The following is a 19,610-nucleotide window of genomic DNA, read 5'->3' on the forward strand; positions in this document are numbered from 1 at the left end:
TTTGATCCCTGGGATCCATATGGAGAGAACTGACTGCAAGTTGTCCTCTGATCTCCACAGGGGCACTGTTACACATACTCAGCCCCTCAAACAAACAAACAAACAAACAAATAAAAGCAAAAATTTAAAAGAAGAGTCACATACCTGGAAGCTCAAAATCTTTCCACTTCTGTTGGGAGCCGCTGAAGTTGTGTCGGTCCTGCTGAAAGTCACTACTGCTGGACATAGCTAATTCATCACAGCCTTCCTCTGTGTTGCACTGAGGATCAAATTTGATTGAGAGGTAGATTGCACCAGGAATGTGAACTTTGTCCTAGGAAGGGAGACAGAGAATACTTCTATCACTGACACTAGCTACCACTGTGGCTGTCACTGTAACCAGGGACATGGAGCATGAACAAGCCACAGTCCCTTCTTCCAGCTCTGTGATGGGGGTCACAGTGGGCATCCAGAAAAGGTCCAGAGCTCCTCAGGGGAAGGGAATGCATGGGCAACAGAGTGCCTTTCAGGTAGGGAGCAGCACTGGAAAAGGTCTGCATGTTCTGAAAGTGGCAGAGAGTATGGCTTGGGGGTTTTACAGGACAGGTCACGATCATGTGTACTAAGAAGGGATGTCAGACTTCTGGAGAGCAGAAGTGCTCTGATCACATCTTGAAGAAGGGGCACAGCTGCTGAGGAGCCAGGAGGGAGTGGGGATAAGATCAGGAGGAATCAGCAACAGTAGCCCCAGATGAGGGAACAGGCTGGGACCACCAGGAAGGCAGCACGATCCCTTCTGGGGTACAACTTGGCAATTGAGAATGATGCAGGTAGAGAAGAGACTTGGAAGGAAAGGGTGAGGAGGTGTACACCTCTGCAAAAAATTGTCTCAGCTGATCAACAGTCAACTTCTGAACCAGCCTCTGTGTCCTGTCCCAACTGCTGTAGATTACTCCCACGTAGAAGCTCAGACCTTGCCAGTACCAACATCTCCAAAGGGCTAAGGAAAGGTGCAAGACATCAATCAGTGAGGGTAGCTGAGGTGGCTCACACCAAACTCCTATGGCTCTATTTAGACACAGATTCAGGATGGAGAAGATGAGGCTGTGAGGGCTGCTGGGTACTTAAAAAGGGGCTAGTGTTTCTAAGGTGTGGCCTGATCAGCAGGAGACAGAGGTTGACTCTAGATCCCCACATAAACTCACTGCTGGAAGAAGCTGAGGATTCACTCAGAGCTTACAATGGGAAAAGTATACTCTCCTCTGGAGCAGGAGCCCACTTTCCCTATTAATAAATACAGTAGCTCAATCTGGAGAAAGGGAAACCTGCTGCCCAGGATTCATGGCTTCAGACAGGAGATGAAGAAACGTGTTCCTAGTCAGGGTTGCAAAGAAAAAAGATGAGGTCTGATGTGCAGCCATACCTCAAAGCTGGTGTTGTTGTTATACGGGTGTATTGACTCCCTCACTTGCACCTCCATTCCTGGCTCCTCCATGAACTGACAGGCAGCCAGGGCCATGGTCCCCAGCATGCCCTCTCGGCAGCCCTGGAGCACTTTCTGCAGGATCTGGGAAGACAGAAGTTGGGTAAGGGCAGGGCAAACCAGTGTCATCAGAAGGAAGAAGATAGAGTCTGCTTCAGCCTGAGAGTCACCTGAAGGTACTGGCACCATCCAACCTGCCCCCAAATGCAACCCCAGTGGTTACCTCTCAACCAGGCCCTGTTCTGAATCAGAGTAATGCCACTTCCAGGAGGCCCACAATAAAAGAACCAGTCAGAGATGTTCCAGGCCCCTGAAGAGCTCACCACTAAGCAGGCAGAAGATGCTGTAAGTAAACACTACAGCACACAGAGAGAAATGGCCCAAGTAAGGAGTTCTGGGGGGGCCAATGGGCAGAGAAGCACATGTCCAAGCAGGGGTCTACAGAGGCAGTGGCTGCCACTGCCCTTCGTGGTAGGTGGATATGGCTAGAGCACTCTGCTGGTGCCTGCAGGGCTATGGTGCTGGCAAACAATCTAGGATACAAAGAAACTAGTGGTCCTAGATGGACAAAACAAGGGTCAGAGGACACAGCGACCTCCCCATGTTCAGCCCACTGAACAGGAGGTAAAGGATTAAGGGAGCAATATGGCCCAGAATTTCTGCACCTGAAACCAAGGACAATGACTAACCGTGTACCAGGAGGGGTAAGTGCACAGGTATGCTAAGGTGTAGACCAGGATGTTTTCTGCTACACTGGGTTCTCTGCTTCTATGCAGCAGAAGCAGAATAGACTCTAACCCAGCATTACTTAAATATTTACTTTATGTATATGTATGTAGGTGTTTATAGAGGCCAAAAGAAGGCATTGGGTCCCCTGGAGTTGGAGTTGCAGGAGACTGTGAGCTGCCCAGCCTGTGCTGGGACTAAACTCTTATCTTCTGCAGAGACAGCAAGCGCTCTTGACTGCTCAGCCATCTCTCTTGCCTCACAGTATTATTTTAGAAGACAACAGGAAGACTTGATATAAAAATAGAACAGATGAGGTGGAGACAGCTCAGTGGTTAAGTGCACGGGCTGCTCTGACAGAGGACCCTAATTCAGTTCCCAGCATGCACACGAAGGTTCACAACCATTTGCAGCTACAGTTTCATATGACACCTCTTTTGGCCTTCGAGGGCAACACATACACATGATGCAGTTACATACACACAGGCAAAAGATTATACACACAATAAAATTAGAAAAGAAAAAAAAATACCACATGGCCTCCAACTTAAAATTCCAAGTTGGAGAACCAAACTTCAAAGAATGGCATGGACACTAGGAAATCCCTGTCACCCAGAAATCAGTCTTGGATAAGCTTCTACCTACACCACCAGGGTCATGGCACAACCAAGATGTGAGGGCAGATCACTTGACCTGCAGACACAGCGTAGACAGTTTAAAACAGAAGGCAAGCCGGGCCCCTGGTGGCACACACACCTTTAGTCCCAGCACTCGGGAGGCAGAGGCAGGTGGATCTCTGTGAGTTTGAGGCCAGCCTGGTCTAAAGAGCTAGTTCCAGAACAGGCTCCAAAGCAATACAGAGAAACCCTGTCTTGAAAAACAAAACAAAACAACAAAATTTAAAACAGAAGGCAAAAATCTTCATGGGAAGCTTTCCTGTATTATGGGAACAGGCTACCTGGGCATCTTAAGGGTATTACCTTGTCACCTGACTTTGCATCATGTCAAATTCCAAGGACCTGAGAAGACACAGGCTAGCTAGGAGAGCTGCAAGACTTATAGGTGTGAAACAATCAAGGCAGAAGGCCAAGGCAGGTTTTCAGGGACTACTGCTGCAAATGTTTCCTATACTCAGGTCTGTGCTGTGAGCTCAACTCCAGAAAACCCATGGCGCAGTCAAAAGAAGCCTTTGCCTCTGCTGTATTCATACTGTCAGGGGGCTACATTACTCAAACACCCTGGGGCCACAGAGATAGGGAAGATGGGCAAAGAGAAGCCTGGGCTGAGCAGAGAGTTAGCTACCTTCTCCCACTGATGCTTTTCTTCCAGCTGCATGAACATATCCAAAATGTAGGTCATATGTGCAGGACCGCTGAGCTCTAGGATGTCCTCACTCACTGGCACGTGGCCTGGCCACTCGGCCAGCAGGGAGGCGAGCACATGGCGAGCATATAGGACTGCTGTGGCCTCGTTCACACGGAAGAGGAAGTCCCGGACAGCCCTCTTGCTCTTGCAGTTCAGCTCCTTGTGCAGGAGGGCAGCACTCTTGCTGCGGCGCTGCTTGGCATAGCTCTGCTGCAGCTCACTCTCTGTGCTGGGAATCAGCTTCTGGGTCACGGGGTTCGATTCAGCAGTGGCTTGGTCAGAAGGCACAGGCCGGGACTGCAAAGCCAACACCATCATTACAGAGGCCTGGCCTTCTCACTAGAGGGGGCAGGCAGAAGTGCAAACACTTTGATCCCAAGGTAGGTGACATACCAAGCATGGCAAGATAATCATGTCTGTGTCCACAGCTTTGGCACTCTGTTCCTCCAGTCTCAGACTCCTACTGGGCTGCCACCTCTGTGCCAGGGAGCGAATCCTCTCATCAGTGGTGAGCTCATCCCCATCAAACCTGAAGGGAGCCCAGTGATGGGCACAGAAAGTGGAGGAGACAGGAGCTTAAAGAACACTACCCTTGTCAGAAAGGTGGACAGAGCTATTCTCTCTCCATAACCCACCCAATTATATCATCACTAGCTATACTTTGCAAACTACAGTCACAGCATCGTCCATTCACCCATACATGTAGATTTTCAAGAATATCTTCCATGGCAGAGATGTAAACTATCTCTTAGGAATCACTTTTTTCTTACTCTTTATTTTTTAAAAAAATACTTTTGGTCAAAAGAGGGTTCTAGATACTAAACCCAGGTCCTCTGTGAGAGAAACAAGTGTTTTTAACCACTGAAACATTTCTCCAGCCTGTTTATAGTTCTTTCTTAATTCTGAGACGTGTGTATCTGGGGTTGACCTCGTTATCTTTTCAGCTGTTCTCGACCTCATTTTTAGAGACAGGGTCTCTTACTGAATCAGAGCTTAGTGGTTTGGCATCACTGGCTGACTAGCAAGTTCCAGGGGTCCATTTATCTCCATCTCCACATCCCTAGTACTGGAGTTATAGATGAACACTGGCATGCCTAGCTTTTACATAGGTACTGGGGATCCAAACCCAGGTCCTAATGCTTGCATGGCACACACTTAATCAAGTGTCTTCCCAGTTTTTCCTTTCTCTGTCTCTGGGTGCTTTTGTGAGAAAATCACAAACTCTACCTGCCTCAGTCTGAGGTCCTTCTGCTTTTATAGATACAGTAACTTACACTGTACCCTATCTTCCTCTCATAGCACCTGCTCCATTTCACACAGGATTTTAGATAATGCATAGGGTAAAACAGAAACATGAATGAAGTTAATTGAAATTTACTCCATACTAAAATAAGAAGCTAAAGGGTGGTGGGGGATAGCTTAGCATGTACAAGACTGTGTTTGATTCCCTAGCATAGCAAAAAGAGAGGGAAGAGACAGGCAGAAGGGAGAGGGGAAAAGGGTGGGAGGGAATGATGAGTATGTAGGAAGACAGAGAGAGCAAAGTCAGGCCATGGGGACAGAAGAGGAGGCTGGAAGGGAGATATGTAAAGTTTCACACAAATTCAGAAGATGGGTTCTGGAGCCACCTCTGAACTTCCTGGCCAAGAGAAGGATATATTGTTGATTATATAACCATCCCTGTGAAAAAGTCATGAAAATAATTTACACTGATGGAAACATAAAAGCCAAAACCTCTCTTGAGCACAGCCCTTGCTCTGCTGTGCCATTTGCTTATTGGATGCCATGAGAGGCACCCCAGAGTCTGTACCTTTAAGACTGCACACACGACATTCTCAAGGGAAATTGTCACACTCTTAGAGATGACCCAGTCAGTCAAAGTGGCACAGCAGCCTTTCCAAGGGCATCAGGGAGAACTCCACGGCTGCCTGTCCTGTTAGGGCCTCTCTCCAGATCCCAGGGGAGCAGGTGAGAGTTCCCTACCCTCACTTGGCACACTTCAGTGCATCTCAATGGTCTTTACCTTTTCTGAACTTCCAGGAAGAAAGAATCGGTCTTTTTCATCTGCAGTTCATATATGGCCCGGAGAATGTGCAATGGGGCATTGAGAGCATCATGAGCCATCTGGAGGTATGGAAGAAGGCAAAAAGACAAGGATATGTGCCTTAAGACATGAACAATATGCACTCTGAAGTGATGAAACAGTATTTCAAGTTACCCCAGGTTACAGCGGAAGAACAGTATGTGGGAACTTTAAAAAAGCATGGTGAATTTTGACTACTAAGATATGAATTATAAAATGTGCATTACTATTTGAAGCCACTTTAGGGGCTAGAAAAATGGCACAGTGGTTTATTAGTTTTGCAGAGGACCTAGGTTCAATTCCCAGAACCCACATGGGGGGTCCAGCTTCAGGGGATTCACTACCCTTTCTGGGCCTCTACAGGTTCCTGCATGCATGTGGTACATATAAAATCACACAGGCGCACACCATGCACATAAAATAAATAAATAAATAAATCTTAAAGCCACTACAATGATAGGGATCTATTATCCTTTTGGATCTTTTCTGTATGCAACAGACTGCTTAAGAGATGAATTCTTAGGACATCAAACTGAGCAGCTAAAAAGGTTTTTTGATTTATTTATGTGAATGGATGTTTTGCCTGTATGTTTGTCCGTGCCCCGTGTGTGTGCCTAGTACCCATGGAGCCCAGAAGAGGGTGTCAGGTCCCCTGGAACTGAAATTAACAGACAGTTGTGAGCTCCCACTTGGGTGCTGGGAATCCAACCTTGGTCCTTTGGAAGAACAATAGCAAGTATTGTTTAACCAGTGGGTGCTCTCTCCAGTCCCTACACTTGTTTAGGCTGAAGCACAGACTGAGTCAAAGAGAACCCATTTTTTTAATGCCTGTGTTCCATTCCCATGATGACCAGTGCACACACCAGGAAGCATATTCTGGTAGGTTCATCCAAGCTTTCCAGAGGGTCCAGCTTTTTCTGTTCTGGTTCTCCAGGACTACTAACTGGCCGGTCTACTTCTTCCTCTTGGTCCCCTCTCTCATCCAGCTCCAGGTCTCCATGTTCAGTCAGAGTGTTGATCTCCTTTTTCGAGGAATACAGCATGATGGACAGAATCTACATACGAAATCAGTCAAGCAGAGCAGGGAGATGAGTATTCAGTGAATGAGAAGATGACATACATATTTAATCATGTAAGGGTCTAACTCTAAGATATCAGAGTTCACATGGAGAGTGTGTGATTAGTAAAGGTACATGAAAACATGTTCAACTGTACCTATAATAGAAGAAATGCTAACAAAAACTATGGAGGTCCTTGTGCTTATTTAACTTCTTAACAGCACTTTCTCACTTGTTTTGGAGAAATGTAAGTATTGAACTATTAAAAATATATCCTTCTGACCTATAACTTATCTTTTAGAAATGACACAATACATAAACATACTGTTCAAAATGTGGCAATGAAGCATTAATAATGGCAAAAGCAAAGTACTCCAGTCTTATACACCACCATTAAGAAGGGTGGTTTTGGAAACTGGAGGGATGGCTCAGCAGTTAAGAACACTGGCTGCTCTTTCTGAGCATTTGAGTTCAATTCCTAGAACACACATAGCAGCTGACAATCATCTGTAACTGAGGTCCAGGGGATCTGATGCCCTCTTCTGGCCTCTGTAGGCACCAGGCATTCAAGTAGTGCAGGCATAGCTGTAGGCAAAACACCCATATAACAAACCCTATAGTATTCAAAGCTGATTCTTCAAATGCAGGCATCTGTATGATGAGGATGAGGGGCACAGCACATCTGTGTGGCACTAACCCCCTTACACTAGAAACTAGCACTTGACCTTGAAAGCCTCGGGAGAACTACAAGAATTCCACTAAGAACATCTAAGGCCTCAGAGAACAATAAAATGAAATTACCAACTGAAATCCTACATAAGATAAACATGTGTGGCCATATTTAGAAACTGATTTTAGCCCAAAGGAACTTTAGAGGGAAATAATAATTCAAAAACACATTTTATTATCATGATTTAATGGTCAATTATATGTTTCCACAAAATCCTTGTCCAAGGTTCTTTGAACAAACACCCAATTCATTTTCCTGACAGGGGAGGACAGGTGTCAGAATCCCTAATTCAGGAAGACAGAATCAAGGCTGGGTTTCAAAGTTGCACAGAATGAGCGTGCACAGGGAGGAACTGGTTTGGACAAGCTAGCTGTGCTGCCGGGTACAGATGTACAGGGCAGCCGTCTTCCTTACCTCCAGGTCTCGGAGGAGCCAGGTCTTGCTGAAGCCAGTCCCTTTGCTGCACTTCTTGACAAGCAGCTTCAGCAGATCAGTTTGGAGGAAGGTGGCATGGGTCTCTTCAAAACCGTGAGCCTGACAAGACAAGAGAGTGAAGATTGAGGTCAGAAGAGCGCCAGTCTTTGCCAGCGCTGGTGGCCCAGCTGACCTTCCAGGGAAAATTCCAGTCAGTCAGAAAGCACTTTGCATCTAAACCACGAGCCACTGCCCCTCATTCATTCTGTTCTTTCACTGAACAAACCCTTCTGAAACCTATTTTATGTCACTTCCCCTCTTTACTTTCCAAAAATGCTTGAGGCTAAGATCCAAGCCCTAACCATGGCTGATGGGGTTCTACAAGGCCCCCTGACTGCTTCTTTAGCTTCACCCCCTTGGTTGCACTATCTTAAAGATCTAGAGATCTTTCTGCTCCCTGACCATCATGCCTGGTGCACTTTGAAGCCTGCAACTTGCTATTCTTTCTGTCCCAAGGCTAGTTCCATAACTGCCACCTCAAACTTCTCCTTTTCAAAAGTCTTTCCACGCAGAGCTGCCCTTCCTTCTTGCAGGAAGGTGCCTCCTTTGACTTAGGAGACTATAAGCCTCATGAAAGCATGGCCTTTCTTTCTAGCTCACCACTGAACACACAGTTCCACTTGGCTCTTGGTGCTCAACAAGTAAATATTAACTGACTGAGCACTTGTGGTGGTGCACATCTTAAGCCAAGCACTTGGGGAGTAGAGGCAGGCAGATCTCTCAGTCTGAGCCTAGCCTGGTCCATATAGTAAGTTCCAGTCTAGCCAGAACTACATAATGAGTACTTGTCTCAAACAAACAAGCAAGCAAGCAAGCAAACAAACAAACTGAATGAGGATTTAAGAGCTCTGTCATCGGGGAGCTAATTTCCCTTTTCTATTACAGTGGGAACAGTGAAACACATCACATTGTAAAACATGTCAGAAACTGAACTAGCAGATAAATGGTCTTGGCTGACAATTACATCTTCTCAGTGCTGCCCAGAACTGGAGAGCCAAGCAGGCAAGTCTCTGGTGGTGCCTGAGTCATCCCCTGCACCACCACCCCATGACCTCCCTACCAGAGCTACCACTGGACACTTCAATGTCAAGGGGCAACAACCTTCAGCTGGGATCCTTTCCAGCTCTGTAAGGAAAGTCACCCTGCAAGTAACCTCAAATGCATCTCCTTGAAAGATTCCCTTAACACTCCAGCCTACTAAGGCCCAAAAGTCCTCATGTGTCAGGGCTTCTCTTTACCTCAAATACCATCCAATTCTCTCCTAGCTACTTACTCTAAGCTACACTGATTGATCCCTTGAAGCTCCCTGGGATGCTAACTTCCTTTATTCCTCCCTCCATTCCTGTGATAACCTAGAGGAGCTCCCATTCAGCATGAAGTGAAAAAACTTTCAGCCCAGTTTTCTTCCCCCAAGACAGGGTTATGTTTCCATGAAGCCACAGTACCAGAGTTCATGAAACAGTATTAAACAGAAAACAAAAAACACTGAGACCTGCCAGGTGGAGTAGCACATGCCTTTAATCCGAGCACCCCGGAGGCAGAGGCAGGTAGATCTCTGTGAGTTTGAGGCCAGCATGGTCTACAAAGTGAGTTCTAGGACAGCCAAGACTATAAAGGAAAATCCCTGTCTCAACAACAACAAAAAACAACACCCCCTCCCAATAAAACCCAAAACCAAAACTACCCTCCCCCCCAAAAACCAAAACAAAATAAAAACAGACTCAAAACACTGGGAAAATTCGTCCTTAAAGTTATCCTTGTATAAGGTCTCAAGCATTTTTAAAAACAACCCATTGTTAACCATTCATCCAAAACAGATGGCATTTCCTCCTTGTTAATCCCCTGCAGATGTCAAATCATAGGTAGGTCTGTGCACATGGAAGAGGCACACCATTACCTTTAGTGTTTTATATAAACCTTTGAGGGCCAAGGACAGGACCCAGGTTGCTTCCACTGCCTCGGGACAATGGCTGTCCATGCTGGTTTGCAGAAGATGACTGGCAATAAAGGCAAAGTGTTGGGAGTACTGGCTCAGCTGGGCCTGAGAGGTGCCACACTCTTGTCCTCCTCCCTTCTGGACCAGTTGGTAGTCCTTCACTATAGCATCATGTCAAAGAGGAAAAGAAAGGCACAAAGAGTACAGTTAGTGTTCTCTGAAGTTGGGTTTCTCTACAGACCTTACTATTTTAAAGCAAGGACTTCAGAAATAAGTCTCCTAGGCTCAGGTGTAGCCAACTTAGGCCCAGTTTGCAGGTGAGCACAAAAGTGGTACAGAGCCACTCGTCCATGGGGAAACTGAGAGGGACAAGTCATAATGCAAAATTCCCATTACTGTGCACAAGCAGGTCATAGCCAAAGCCAAAGGTGTTCTGATGGCTGTTCTTGGTTGTCAACTTGATTACAGCTGGGATTAACTAAAACCCACATGGCTGGGCACACCTGTGAGGGGCTTTTTTCATAATTAAATCATCTGAAGCGGGAAGAACCACTTTTAATCCAGATCTTTTGAAGTAGGAAGATACACCTTTAATCTGGGCCACACCTTCTTCTGGCAGCCTATATAGGACATGGAAGAAGAAAGCTTGCTCTTTTTGTCTGTTTGCCTTCAGACTCCTGGGCAAGTTCATCATCCCTTCACCGGCAATAGCCTGCTTCTTTAGGATTCTGGTGTACACTAAATATCAGCTGAAACATTCAGCCTTGTGGACTGAACAGCTACTGGATTACTGGACCTTCTACTGATAGACAACCACTGTTGGACTAGCTGGACCACAGCCTGTAAGTCATTCTCACAAATTCGCCCCACCTCAATTCATCCTATCAGTTCTATTCTTCTAGAGAACCCTGATCAATGCATATTTTGGTACCATCAGTGGTTCTAGAGCAACAGAAGTATAGAGATGAATGTTTTAAGTATCTGGAATAGGCTTTTCAGTTTGCCAATACCTCAATTATTGAAGCCTCTCCTAGAAGCTCAGAGTACCAAAAGCCTATGGTGTGAACTATTTTACAAACTTTGGGGGACAAATACATTTGATTATCTCGTGAAAGGCAACTTTTGACAATCTGTGGAAAAATAAGGAAAGTGATGGTCCTGGTTTGTTGCTCCCGCATCTCTGTATAAACTGACAATGGAAAAAGAATGAATTCCGAGATAATATTAATCAGCTTCTAGCATCTCAAGATATGGTGAAGGACAACAATGAACGGACCTTGGTGATTAAAAAAAAAAAGGACCAGCTCCAGAGGTGTATAAGCAGTCCAGAAGTTTCTAAGTGTGCCCTGGTAAAGATTTTTCTTTCCAGCAGCCAAAGAGTTTGTTGAAGTAAATCAAACCAAAGCCCTCACTTTAAGATTAGCTGAATTACAGCAAAAATTCAAGTCCCAGCTTCAGAGGGTGTTGGTGGTTAAAGTAAGGACATTAATTGGTTAAACATGGGATCCTGTAATTGGGATACAGCTGTGTGGGAGGACCCTAATGAAGCTGAGAACTTTAAATCCTCAGAAGGATTTGTCTCACCTGAGGGAGTAGTCTCTCTACCCACAGCAGATTTCACCTCCAGCCCTGAAATATTGCCTTTTGCACACTTGACTGAGGAAATTAATCTTTCACTAGCTGTTAAACCAGTAGTGGTCTTCTCTGAAGACACCAGGCCAGGAAAGGAAACCCTGATGTCCTTCAGGGCCCACCAATAGTTGCCGATAAACCTATAACCAGACTTAAGGCTAAGTAGGCTCCTAGACAGGAGGGGCATTATACTACCAAAAAGCCTAATGAGTTTGCTAACTTAATCAAGCAGAAGTCTTGGGAACATGTGTGGGATAACGGTGGAAAGGACAAACTGGATCAGGCTGAGTTTATTGATAAGGCCCACTGAGTGAAGAACCTAGGTTTGATATGGATGCTCAGACAATTAAAAAAGGTGTCTAAAGTTTGTTTCAATGGTTGGCTGAAATATTTGTCAAGAGATGGCCTACTGAGGAGGAGTTGGAGATGCCTACTAACCCTTGTCTTAGTGTTGATGAAAGGCTTTTAAGGCTCAGGGAAATTGCAATGCTGGAGTGGATATACTGTGTAAAAATTAATCCTCCACAATGTGAAGGCCTAGAAAACATGCCCTTCATGAATCCTGTAAGATGTTAAATGGTGAAGGGGCACCAGCACACTTGAAGAGCTTTGTTGTTGCCCTTTTCCCTGTGCCAAGACCTTAGGGTTGCAGATGCTGCTGCCCAATTGGATGAATCAAATGTAATAGGTTTAATTTGGCCCTTGAAGTAGCAGGGGCCAGGTGGCAGTGCTGAGTGACCAAAGGTAAGGCGATTGTAGTTACCATAATGGGCAGCACAAAATGTTTTTTACGGTGGCATGACTTATATGGACCTTTGATACTGGCTAGCCAATCATGTTGTTCTAGGTATGCATGAAATAGATAAGAAGCCTACTACACTGTTGTTTGATCTGTATAAGGGGGGGGGAACCTCAAACAAATGAAAGGCTACATTGGATTGTGGCAAAAGGGACTCTCAGCCCATAAACCAATTTCTGGAAGAGCCAGTTTGCAGACCCAGAACCCCTTGGGTGAAGGCACTGCCAAATTCCCTGGAGGAAATAACCTAAAAGTTTTACGGTTATCCTCTCTCCTGCCCTTTCACAGAGGGACCTATGGCCTTTTACAAGGGTAACTGTACACTGGGGGAAAGGAAACAGAGTTTCCAGCGTCTTTTGGATACTGGTTTTGAATTGACACTGATTCTGGGAGACCCCCCCCCCCAAGAAGCATGTGGCTCTCCAGTTAAAGTAGGGGCTTATGGAGGTCAGGTGATTATTAGAGTTTTGGCTGAAATCAAACTCAATAGTAGGTTTAGTGGGTCTCTGAACTCATCCTGTGGTTATTGCCCCAGTTCCAGAATGTACAATTGGGGCAGAATTCTCACATTGGTTTCCTGACCTGTGGAGTATGGGCTATTATCATTGAAAAGGCTAAATAGAAGCCTTTAGAGAAAGCCTTTAGCCTCTGCCAGAGAAAATAGTGAATCAAAAACAGTATTGTATCCCTGGAGGAATTGCAGAAATTAGTGCCACCATCAAGAACTTAAAAGATGCAGGGTGTGTGGGGGGGAGTATGGGGAGGGGAGGTGAGAGTGGTGGTTCCCACCGTATCTCCCTTTAACTCTCCTATCTGTCCAGTGCAGAAGACAGATGGATCGTGGAGAATGACAGCTGATGTGGAAAATTCAATCAAGTAGTGACTCCAATTGCAGCTGCTGTACTAGATGTGGTTGGTGCCCTTACTTGAGCAAATTAACACATCTTCTGGTACATGGTATGCAGCTACTGATTTAGCAAATGCCTTTTTCTTGGTACCTGTCCATAAAAATTACCAGAAACAATTTGCTTTCAGTTGGCAAGGCCAGCAGTATACCTTTACAGTTTTACCTCAATATATATTAACTCTGCAGCACTGTGTCATAACTTAGAAGGGATCTTAATCATCTTTTTCTTCCACAAAATATCACACTGGTGCACTATATTGATGACATTATGTTGATTGGTCTAAGTAAGTAGGAGGTAGCAACCACTTTGGATTTATTGGTAATATCACATATGTACATCAGAGGATGGCAAATAAATCCTACCAAAATTCAAGGACTACTTTAGTGAAATTCTTAGGAGTTCAGTGGTGTGGGGCATGCAGAGATATTCCTTCTAAGGTGAAGGATTTATCTGACCCACCAAGCCATGAAGTAGGATGTGCACATCAGCAGTCCATTATCAAATGGAAGTGGTATATACATGACTGAGCAGGTCCTGAAGGCACAAGCAAGTTGCATGAAGAAGTTGCCTAAATGCCTACAGTTTCTACTCCTGTTCAATACTGTGCCAAGCATGCACCTAGAGCCTAGGTGATCTGCTGACTGAGAAGACTAGAGCCTGGTTTACTCATGGTTCTGCATGTTATGCAGGCAATACCCAGAAGCAGACAGCTACAGCGTTATAACTTCTTTCTGGGATAACCCTGAAACATACTGGTGAGGGGAAATCTTTACGGGGGCAGAACTTTGGGTAGTTATGTGTGGTCATACATTTTGCTTGGAAGGAGAAATAGCCAGATGTGTGATTAATTACTAGGAACTTAGAAAGAGCAAGATTGGGAAACTGGTAAGAAACACATCTGAGGAAGAAATGTGTGGCTAGATCTCTCCCAATGGAAGAAGGATGTGAAAATACTCATGTCCCATGTAAGTTAAGGGAGTAAGTCGTGTAACTCATTGAAGGGTGACTTAAGCAGAGAAGTTCAATAATCAAGTAGGTAGGATAACCCATTCTGTGGACTGTCAGCCTCTTTTTCCCAGCCATCTCTGTTATTGCCTAATTGGCCTATGAACAAGGTGGCCATGGTGGAGAGATGGAGGTTATGCATGGGCTCAACAACATGAACTTCCAATCACCAAGGCTGACCTGGTTATACTGCGGCTAAGTGTCAGATCTTTCAACAGAGACAAACACTGAGCACCAGGGGGCAGGCTGACTACATCAGACCACTTCATCTGTGGAAATGACAATGCTTTGTCCTTTCTGAAGTAAATACTTATTCTGGTGATGTATTTGTCTTTCGTACATGTAATACTTCTGCCAAAGCCACCATCTATGGACTTACAGAATGCCTCACCCACCATCACGGTATTCAAATAATCCCTAAGCAGCCAGAGAAAAGTTATATTATAAACAACAACAAAGATAACAACAGCAGGCCTCACGCCAATTCACAACAGACTTAGTGCAAGCCAGAGAACATCTTTAAAGAATTCTAAGGAAAAAACTATTGGGAGGTGAGGAGTAGCTGTGAAGGTAGGCTGCTTGCTTAACAACCACAAGGCCTAATGGTACACACCTGTAACCCCAGCACTCACGGAAAATGCAGAAGGATCATCAAAGTCATCCTTAGTTATATAGCAAGTTCAAGTCAGCCTGTGCTATGTGAGATCTACACACCCACACCCACACACACACACACACACACACACACACACACACACAGAGAGAGAGAGAGAGAGAGAGAGAGAGAGAGAGAGAGAGAGAGAGAGAGAGAGAAGGGGGGAAGAGAGAAAAGTATAACAGCAAATACTAAAACATCTCTCAGGATTGTTTTTATCCAGAAAAGTTACATTTCATAAAGATTTTACTTTTAATTATGTGTATACATGTCTGTCAGTGTGAGAATTTGTACATGTAAGTATGTGCCAATGGAGATAAGGAGAGAGTGCTGGATCCCCTGGAGCTGGAGTTACAGGTGGTTGTGAGGCACTGGATGTGTCCTCTGCATGAGTTCTTAACTGGGGAACCATATCTTCAGCCCCAGAAAGCCAATCTCTCAAAGACAGAGTCAAAGCCAGGAATGGTAGTGTGTATCTGGGATACCAGCCCTTGGGAGAGAAAGACAGAAAAATTTCAAAGCCAGATAGTCAGTCACAGGTGTGCAGAACAAACCTGAGGACCATATCCCGAGTGCTGACTAAAGTACTGGCTACTGTGACACACCACAGCAACAGTTACAATTAGAGCCAATAGCAGACATCAAATTAATATTTAGAAAATAAGAAATATTAATCTACAAGAAGGCACGAGTAGAAAAAAGAACCGAGAGCAGAGACAAATGGAAAGTAAGCAAGGAGACTTCAGAATTAATCAATCAAAATGCCTGAATAAGTATTGAAAGGAAGAGACTGTCATAGGATTAAAAAGAAGACTGACTATATATTAGCTATTAAGAAATCAATTTATGTGTTTACTATGTTTATTAATTGCTATTACTATTGTATTTTGAGACAGGATCTCATTATGGAGCCCAGACTAGCCTCAAACCGCTATCAGACTGGTCATGATTATGTGATCCTCCTGCCTCAGTGCTGAGGTTATAGACATGTACCACCACGCAATGAATAAGAAATCTACTTAAGGGCTGGAGAGATGGCTCAGAGGTTAAGAGCACTGGTTGCTCTTCTAGAGGTCCTGAGTTCAATTCCCAGTAACCACATGGTGGTTCACAGCCATTTGTAACAAGATCTGGTGCTCTCTTCTGGCCTGTGGGCATAGATGCAGGCAGAACATTGTATACACAATAAATAAATCCTTGGGGAAAAAAAAAAAAAAAAGAAATCCACTTTATTGTAAAGAGTTGAGCTAGTGAGAAGGCTCAATGGATAATGGCATGTGCCACCAAGCCTGATAACCTGAGTTCAATCTGTAGGGCCTCAGGTTGTAGAATGAAAGCACTGACTCCCACAAGTTGTCCTCTGACCTCCACATATATGTGTATGCACATGAGCACATGTGTTCACACACAAATAAATACATGTAATTTTAAAAAATTAAACAATCACATGCAGGAAAAAGAACTAAGGCATCTTCAATGGTTTCATAGCATGCAAGGATTAGAATATTTTCTTCCATTCTTAGAGGACATAATTATGCTTAGGACCTGTTTTCCTTTTCCTGGTTTTGACGTCGACAATCACAGCTCTATTCTTCTCAGTGAAGTGCTTCAAGATGATCACATTATGGGGTTCATTGGCATTATCCATATAAACACAGCGCGTTCCCACACAGAGGACCTAGAGCATTGATGCAGGAAGAGGCACTTCATTAGGCACAAGCCCAGTCCCTTTTGCTTGCTCTTCTACAAGCACACATGGATGGGTTGGGGGGGGGGGTATCTTCTCATCCCTAGGTTCAAAGGATTGGGTGCAGACTTGGCACAAAATTAGTTTAGGTGCTTGCCATAGCTTTACAGCTCCTAATCCCAGTCAGATGAGGAAGATCAACATGAATGCCAGAGTGAAAGATAACAGTCTCTGAAGTTCTTTGTAAACCAAATACATTATAGTTACCAACTATTCAAAGCTAGTAAAATGAATCAAATGTCTAACTGTTGACAATGCAAATCTAACAGCTGTTCAGTTCTGAAAATATACCAAGACTATAAAAGCAAATCATGTAACAAAAAAAAATTCAAAACTATTAAAGGCACATACATATGTGTGTGTATGTATGTGCTACAGAGACTTGGGTGAACAGGACTTCAGATGCTGTACCTGGGGGAAGCCGACAAGCACCAGCAAGGTGAAGATGTTGGTGTGCTTCAGCTGGAAAGGTAGCTGCTTGATGCAGTGGTCTGTGAAGGTGGCAATGACGTCTCGCCACAATGGGGCATTGTTGAGTGACCGAAGGATCTCTGCCATGGAGCAGGCCCAGTCCAAGCCCACTCGACTAGAAGACAAGAGCCTCAATGTTAGGTGGTAGTATGTGAGGCTATACCCTCACAAATATCCCAACTGTCCTAGGAAGAGTCAGACTCATGCAAAGAACCAGACATTACTTAAAAACTACCAGAATGATGCTTTTCACATAAAGATAAGTTAAAAAACAAAATCAAAATCTGTTATTTATATAATCAGCCTAGAAACTTGATCTACAACTATGCTCTCAAATCTAAAACAGTGGTTCTTAACGTGTGGGTCATAACCTCATCTAAAACCATTTGAAGGACTGGAGAGATAGCTTAGAGGTTAAGAGCACTGGCAACTCTTCCAGAGGACCCGGGTTCAATTCCCAGCACCCACATGGCAGATCACAATTGTCTAGAACTCCAGTTCTGGGGGATCAAGTACTCTCACACAGACAAACATAAAGGCAAAACACCGGTGCATATTAAACACCAGTGCACATTAAAAAAAAAAAAAAAAAAGACCACTGAAAACACAGATATTTGCCTTATAATTCATGACAGCAGCAAAATTACAATTATGAAGTACCAATGAAAATAATTTTATGTTTGGGGGTCATCACAGCATGAGGAACTGTATTAAAGGGTCGCAGGGTTAGGAAGGTTGAGAACACTGCTCTAGAATGTCATCTTCACATGCATATATTGACAAATACATTTATAATCACAGCCATGCTCAGAAAGGAGCTTAGAGATGTATATGGTACAAGTCAAGGTCATTTTTCCTTCTTCATTTCCAATTTGGTATTGATTGTTGTTTTTATAATAAAAACAGATTTCTCAACCACAATGCCTATACATAATTTTCCCAGGACAGATCTATCAGAATAGATCTCATCAGCGCCGACTGGCAGGTGCTGCTGAGGCTCTCAGCTATTTTAGTGTGGAATTACTAGGTGAATTCTCACAGAAGAGCCTCAGCACTATAGCACACAGGAACTCATCAACAGCTAGACCACTGTTGTGAGTGAGTACCACTAAGGATGTTGTAGAGGTTGGGTATATGGAAGCTGAGGTTACCTGTCCAGGCACACAGCTCCCAAGCTGAAGAGCAGGTGGGTAGTCTTCCAACCATCTGGTACAATGCCATTGTCTGCTGTAGCAAACAGGTTGTGTTTGGCTGAAAGGACCTTGACGACTGCAGTGTCTACCTCTGCTGGCAAAAGACGGACAATTAACTGGCCCAGGAGACCCAGGGTGAGGTGGTAGGTTTCATTCAGATGGCCTGCATTGGAGATGACAACCTGAAACATGAGTGGGAGGACGTGCTCCAGGTCTATCAGGGGGACTGTGGGACCCTGTCAACAGAGAAGGGAGATCTCCTTACTACAAAATCCAAGCAGCCACATCATCTACACATGCCACCCATTCATGTATTACAACTTGCCTAATTTCAGTTTCAAAAATGGCATGTGTACAATCAACTGTAAATAAAATAAATATGCTCAGGTATCATCCTACTTTTTAAATTTAATTTTTATATGTGTGTATATGTGTGATTATGCACATGTAAGTCAGGTGCCTCGGGAGCCAAGAAGACAGTGTTGGACACCCTGCAGCTAGAGTTATGGGAGATGTTGAATCTATCTATGCACATGAGAGCTGGGAACCAAACTCTGGTCCTCTACAAGAGTAGCAAGCACTTGCTTTTCTTCCTCTCCTGATAATGTTCATCATAAAGAATTCAAAGAACTAAAAATTATATAAAATTCAGACCTTCTATCATGGCCCTCCTCCAACCCATCAGTGTCAAAGAAGTCACAATTATTAATCGTTGGAAGGACAGTTTGTCAACCTTTCTCCACACACATTTATAGATAATACCTGTAAATTATTTTTCCTTCCTTTCTACCTTCCTTCCTTCAGTGGTGTGTGTGTGTGTGTGTGTGTGTGTGTGTGTGTGTGTGTGTGTGTGTGTGTGTGTGCGTGCGTGCGTGCGTGTGTGTGTGTGTGTGTGTGTGTGTGTGTACCACAGCAAATGCAGAGGCCAAGGGAAAACCTCCAATGTTAGTCCTTGTCTTGAACTTCGTTTGAGATAGGGTCCTCCGTTTGCTTCTGTGTATGCCAGGCTAGTTTGCCTATGGGCTTCCAGAGATTTTTCTGTCTCCACCTGCCCCACCTCTCCATGAGGAGACACATGTTACTATATTCAACTTTAAGTAGATTCTGGGATCCTCAAGTTTGCATTGTAAATAATTTACCTACCAAGTAATCTTCTCAGCCCTACTTTTCTATTTGTTTTTTTCCTTTTGGTTTTTCAAGACAGGGTTTTTCTGTGGCTATGGAGCCTGTCCTGGAACTAGCTCTTGTAGACCAGGCTGGTCTTGAACTCACAGAGACCTGCCTGCCTCTGGCTCCCAAGTGCTGGGACCAAAGGCATGCACCACACAGCCTATTTTTCTTTCTTTTTTTTCTTTCTATTTTTCTT

General features: G+C 44.4%; 1 protein-coding gene across 1 annotated transcript in view; it reads right to left on the bottom strand.

The window, feature by feature from the left end:
• The window catches only part of Zzef1 (zinc finger ZZ-type and EF-hand domain containing 1), a 114,122-nt gene that overhangs the window by 8,987 nt on the left and 85,525 nt on the right, over positions 1-19,610 (bottom strand). The window contains exons 40-50 of the mRNA XM_051180065.1: positions 18,203-18,480; positions 16,992-17,166; positions 16,379-16,511; positions 9,796-9,995; positions 7,839-7,958; positions 6,500-6,691; positions 5,577-5,677; positions 3,947-4,082; positions 3,491-3,850; positions 1,403-1,546; positions 145-313 (exon numbers count right to left, since the gene is read on the bottom strand). Coding sequence (XP_051036022.1) covers positions 145-313; positions 1,403-1,546; positions 3,491-3,850; positions 3,947-4,082; positions 5,577-5,677; positions 6,500-6,691; positions 7,839-7,958; positions 9,796-9,995; positions 16,379-16,511; positions 16,992-17,166; positions 18,203-18,480 — 2,008 coding nt within the window. The remainder of the gene's footprint in view (positions 1-144; positions 314-1,402; positions 1,547-3,490; positions 3,851-3,946; positions 4,083-5,576; positions 5,678-6,499; positions 6,692-7,838; positions 7,959-9,795; positions 9,996-16,378; positions 16,512-16,991; positions 17,167-18,202; positions 18,481-19,610) is intronic.

The sequence above is a fragment of the Phodopus roborovskii genome, unplaced genomic scaffold (assembly GCF_943737965.1).
Source record: "Phodopus roborovskii unplaced genomic scaffold, PHOROB, whole genome shotgun sequence".
NCBI lineage: Eukaryota > Metazoa > Chordata > Mammalia > Rodentia > Cricetidae > Phodopus > Phodopus roborovskii.